The 4,993-nt window shown below is 52.3% G+C and overlaps 1 protein-coding gene across 14 annotated transcripts in view; it reads left to right on the top strand.

The window, feature by feature from the left end:
• BIN1 (bridging integrator 1) overlaps positions 1-4,993 on the top strand; it is a 117,008-nt gene that overhangs the window by 66,372 nt on the left and 45,643 nt on the right. For all 14 annotated transcript variants that reach the window (XM_006028678.3, XM_025210114.1, XM_025210108.1 and 11 more), the window contains exon 5: positions 1,731-1,826. In XM_006028678.3, the coding sequence (XP_006028740.1) occupies positions 1,731-1,826 (96 nt within the window). The remainder of the gene's footprint in view (positions 1-1,730; positions 1,827-4,993) is intronic.

Here is a 4,993-nt window from a genome sequence, read left to right as displayed (position 1 = left end):
CTCCCCCTGGGGTGTTGTTCTGCCGCTGTCACTGCTGCCTCTGGGCCACTCAGCGGGACAGCAGTGGCAGTGCAGAGGACCACAGGGCAGCCTGGATGTGGGCTCCAGGCTGCTGCAGCAGGAAGGTGGGAGGAAGGGCGAGCATGTGCACAGACACACATGAGCAGCCGCAGCCTGCATGCAGCCATGAACACAGCCTGGCGGTGTGTAGAGCAGTGCCCAGTAGGTACGTTTGAGGAAGAGAAAGGACCAGGGGTAGGGGCAGATTGAAGCCCCCATGGTGAGGGATGGAGTGGGGCAGGGGCAGGGGCTGGGGTGAATGGGGCCTTGGGGCCAGGAGTGGGATGGAGCCATGAGTGGCTTGTCCAGGGGCGTGGGGAGTGTGTGGCTCCCTGACACTGCATGCATCCCTGGGGGAGGCATGGGGAGCATGTGCGTGGGGCAGGGGCAAATTGCCCACCGTGGGCTGCTGCTCTGTGTCCTGCTGCCTTTGCCCCAGGAGCCACTGCCCGCCCAGCAGTGGGAGGCACAACAGGGCATTGTGCAACTCGCGGGCAAAGGCAACTGGGTGCAGAGTCCCAGCCCACACCGGGCAGTCTGCCTCTGCCCTGCACACAAATCCAGGGGGGGCACGTGCTCCCATGCCTCCCCCGAGGGTGTGCACAGCGGCAGGGGGCCGCCCCCCCACAAATACCCCTGGATGAGCTGTCCATGGTTCCACAACCCACCTGGGCCCTGGGGTCGCATTCACCCCAGCCCCTGCCTCATACCCTCTCTCACTGTGGGGGCCTCCATCTAACCCCTGCCCCTTCCCCTCCACAGACTGCTGGGCACTGTTTGTGCGCCTGCCCCTCGCTCGCTCGCAAGCCACAGCCCCCCCAGCCCTGCTGCCGCCCCTTACTCCAGACCCACAGTAGCCCGCATCCTGCCAGGGCATGCAGGGCCCTCCCCCACACACTTACCTCCCAACCATACAAAATACCTGCATCATTTTGAGTCTTTCTGCACGTATTTTTGAGTTTTTAGCTGTGGAATTAAATCGTGATTAATTGTGACTCGTTTTTTTTAATCGCACAACTAATCCCGGTCAGATTTTTTAATAGCCTGATAGCTCTATTTGCAGTGTGACATACCAACAGGACTGGTGAGTACTGGAGCTAAGAAAGAAAGATCTTCCTTTGGTCCTGTTCTTCAGGCTCTCCCTTGGGAAGGGATCATCAGCTTTGGCTTGGGGATAAAGCAGCCTGATCTTCATTTCTATCCCAGTTGCGTGGACTGTGCTCTCAGCATCTTGATCATTGAAGTTGGTGGGAGTTTTGGAAGCGAGTTCGGTGAGAGCATGAGTGAGTGTATACTGCAGTCCCAGCTTATGCTCCAGCTGTAAGCACGGTCATTTAGGACCCTTTGGTGCTACTGATAAAGTTCCCTCCTAGGAAAGGAGAGAAAATGTGGTGGGGAAGGCACACAACCAGGTACCCAGTTGGGAGTATGGTCTAGTAGATGGAGGGAAGTAGCAGAATCAGGACTCCTGGGTTCCCTTTCTGTGTTTCATATTCGAACCTGGGCAGGTCAGTTGATCTCTGCATGCCTCCTTTCCTCCAAAAGGGAAGAGGTAAGCGTCTCATTGGGGCACTGTGGGTCTTAACAAATTTATTGGAAAGTGCTTGTTGGCTGTGGAAATATATACCGTTGTCATTACTGATTGGGATGCTCCTTTTTTTGTCTTGCAGAACAATGACCTCCTCTGGACAGATTTCCATCAGAAGCTTGTGGATCAGGCGCTCTTAACCATGGACACTTACCTTGGCCAATTCCCGGACATCAAAGTAGGGAGCTCCCCTCACTCCTCTTCCACTGTTCGGTAGCGTTGCGGGGACCCTGCGGGTTGCAAGTGGAGCTTTGCACGAGCCTTCATCTTAACATGCCATCATCTCTTATCATGGGTGTGGGGAAGAGGATGTGGTACAGGATTGCCTTTTGGGGAATTAATTCTGGCCTTAACTGGCTGAACAGTGGAGATGGTTCAACTGCAGTCTCCTCTTCTCTTTTGCTTGGAGGATAGTTGCATTAGCAGCTGGGGGGCTAGTATCTGTGGCAGTGCATTAGAGAAGGAAGAGGGGGGACCCTGCTGTGCTGGAGAGAGCCATGCCCATGGTGATGGTGTCACGACTGGATTAACATGCCCAGCAGTGGGATGGGCTGTGATGACCCAGGCTGTTAGAAGAGTTGGCTAGACGCAGTGTGATAAATATTTACTGGTTTCTCCTGCCCCCAACTCCCATCCTTTGGAGGGTGTGGAAAGCAACGGGCTGGGGTAGCTGGAGTTAGTTTAGCACTTCGTAATCCACGGGCTTTCAGCAGTTCCTTGTTAGCAGAGCATATCTGCATCAGAAGACCTGTTGTGTGTCTGTGTCCTTAGAAGAGAGGGCTTCCCTGTCTCCCTGTTGTGTAAGGGAAATGAAACCAAGCCGGACAAGCCATCGTTCTTGCCCTCCTGCTACCTCCGCTCCTTTTGTCCCAGAGATGCATTGACTTAATCGAAGGGCTTTTTGGTGGTGCACCAGGGTGTGGGGAGGTTAGCCTGATTTTTTTTGTTGCTTTGTGCAGCATAAGGGGTATCTGGATCTGTGCGCCTATGTGTGCAATTCCTTTCCCAAGCCAGCACCACGCCATCATCACTTCATTGATGACCATCAGTAGTCTTGATTCTTCTCTTGTGTAAGCAAAAACAGCACGGGGCACGCACAGCCCAGCCGCGTGCAGCCTGCTGAGCCCCGGGAAAACACGACCCGTGACAGTGACTGCAAGCAGGCAGTCGGCGTTAAAGAAGCACTCTTCAAACACTCCTTGTCTTGCATGTCCACTCAGCGCAGCCTCCGCTATTGCCAGGATTGCACCCAACGGTGCAATGATCCTCTTGTGAAAATGTGGCCGGGATGGGCCAAACTTCCTGAGAGGCTGCAGCTCTGAGTTGCTTTTTACGATGCTGAATTTCATAGGGCCTGCAATTGTTCAGAGAGCAGAGCCCACGGGAAGATGAAAAACAAGAATATTCAGTAAAGTACAACCCGTCATCCCAATGATCACGCTTCATCTTAGGTTTTTTTCTGCGTTTTGGCTAACGTTCATGACTGGAGGAAGAGGGCTTCTGGGTGACGGCTCAGGATCAGTGTCAACCCTTTGAGTGTCTGAGTTTTTAGCCTTGCTGATATCTTCCCTGGAGGCGCAGAGCAGCCAGGAAAGTGGCTAGTGCTGCTGGCCAACGTGCTTCAAAGGGTCAGGCTGGTGTGGCAGGGAGATGACTGAGCCGGTCCCCGGCAAGCTGCTTCATGGGGGAGGGAGGTACTGATGGGGGGACGTCTCTATTCCCAGCACAGGATCTTAGGATATCCTGTGAGTTTCCCTCCTCCCGGTCCCGTGTCCTCCAGCACCCGTTCATGTTTGGGAAGGCCGCACAGGAAATGTCTTTGCCATATGGAAGCGCTTGGAGCAATGTCTCTATTTGGGAGGCATCGACTTGGCTTCTTCCCAGTGAAAACAATGCCTCCCCTCCCTTGCTCCCTTGTTGTTTTACCTTAAAGCATTGGATTTGTCGTTGTTGTTTCTGGAGGAAAGTACCGTTTCGGAGGTACTTGCAGAACAAGCCTCGGTCATGGAAAGCCCCGTGGGGGCTCGGCTTCCTGGAGCGTCTTACCCCCATGTGCTCTTACAGCCTGCCCCACACCGCACCGTAGAGGTTGAACAAATGGAAAGTCAAGTCCTCCTCCAAGCGGCCTCCACGTGGGGCTGTGACAGCGGCAGTCCCCTATTCGATGCTCCCGTGCGTTGCAACTAGCAGCGCGGATGCTCTTGTGTTGCTCTTGTTAGACTTCGGGGTCCGTGGAGATGCAGAAGGGCAGCGTGCACCTTCTTAAAGTTACTGTTTCAGGCTTTCTGCAGGCTTACTATTAGAGCTTTTCGAATCCCCTAACTCGAATGGGACAACATTAAGGTGTGAGGTTGGAAACGTCAAAGGAAAATGATGGCATTTAGGCACCTAAATCCCACCACGTTCGGTGGGATCAGGCGCCTAACTCCCTTCTGCATCTTTCAGAGTCCGGATGTAGCCGCAAGTGTTGCATTATTGACGGCTTTCCCAGTCCCCAAGTAGCGTTGCAGCGGAGAGAAACCAAACCAATCGCAGGCTTCGTTAAGGTCCTTTTCTCATCAAAGCAATGCCCACGTCTTGCTCCTTTCCTACAACTCGCCTCCTGCCGGGACCCATGACACCGTGTTTATTGTAGCCAGCAGGCCGCTTCTTTGAAAGTGTAATCCTTACGGCGGTTCTGCCTTTAAGCCCTGTTCAGCTGGGATATGCCGCCGTCCTCTTCCACAGCCCGAAGAAGTGACTTCCATCAAGTTTGGTTTGCTTGAGGGCTAGAAACCATTATAAGAGATATTGCAAATACCACATCCATGTGACTGAATGGCTCCCTTTTGCACAGGTATTTAGAGGTGCCTCAAAGGTGACTTGCAAAAGGGAACAAAAAGTGAGTTATATGACATAACAAAAACCAAAGAAATGGGAAGTGCTTGAGTAAGAAGGAAAGACCCATTTAGCTGGATACCTGCCAAACAGGTGGGAAGAAAGCTCTTTTTAAAATATTGAACAGCCAGGTGGACATGTCTACACGTTCATTCATGCACTTTAGGTAATGCACATTAAATCTAGTACTTCCATTGCGAGGTACTAGAAAAATGCATGTTAGCCTATTTAAATGTGCATTAGCTAAAGATCATGGTTTTTGTGATGCTTTAATGTGCATTAAAATAGGTTAATGAGCATTAAAGCACACATGTAGACATGCCCAGATACCTTCTCTTAAGTGCAGAGTTAGCTCAGGATCAGCTCTCTGGACATCTGAGACTCCCAGACACGGGAAAACCTTCATATTCCCATTCTTTTTAAAGCTTAAAAGGAAGCCAATTACAAAACTTCAAAAGCCTTCCAACG

Source organism: Alligator sinensis, unplaced genomic scaffold, assembly GCF_000455745.1.
Source record: "Alligator sinensis unplaced genomic scaffold, ASM45574v1 scaffold991_1, whole genome shotgun sequence".
Lineage (NCBI taxonomy): Eukaryota > Metazoa > Chordata > Crocodylia > Alligatoridae > Alligator > Alligator sinensis.
This window is presented reverse-complemented; position numbering and strand designations above follow the sequence as displayed.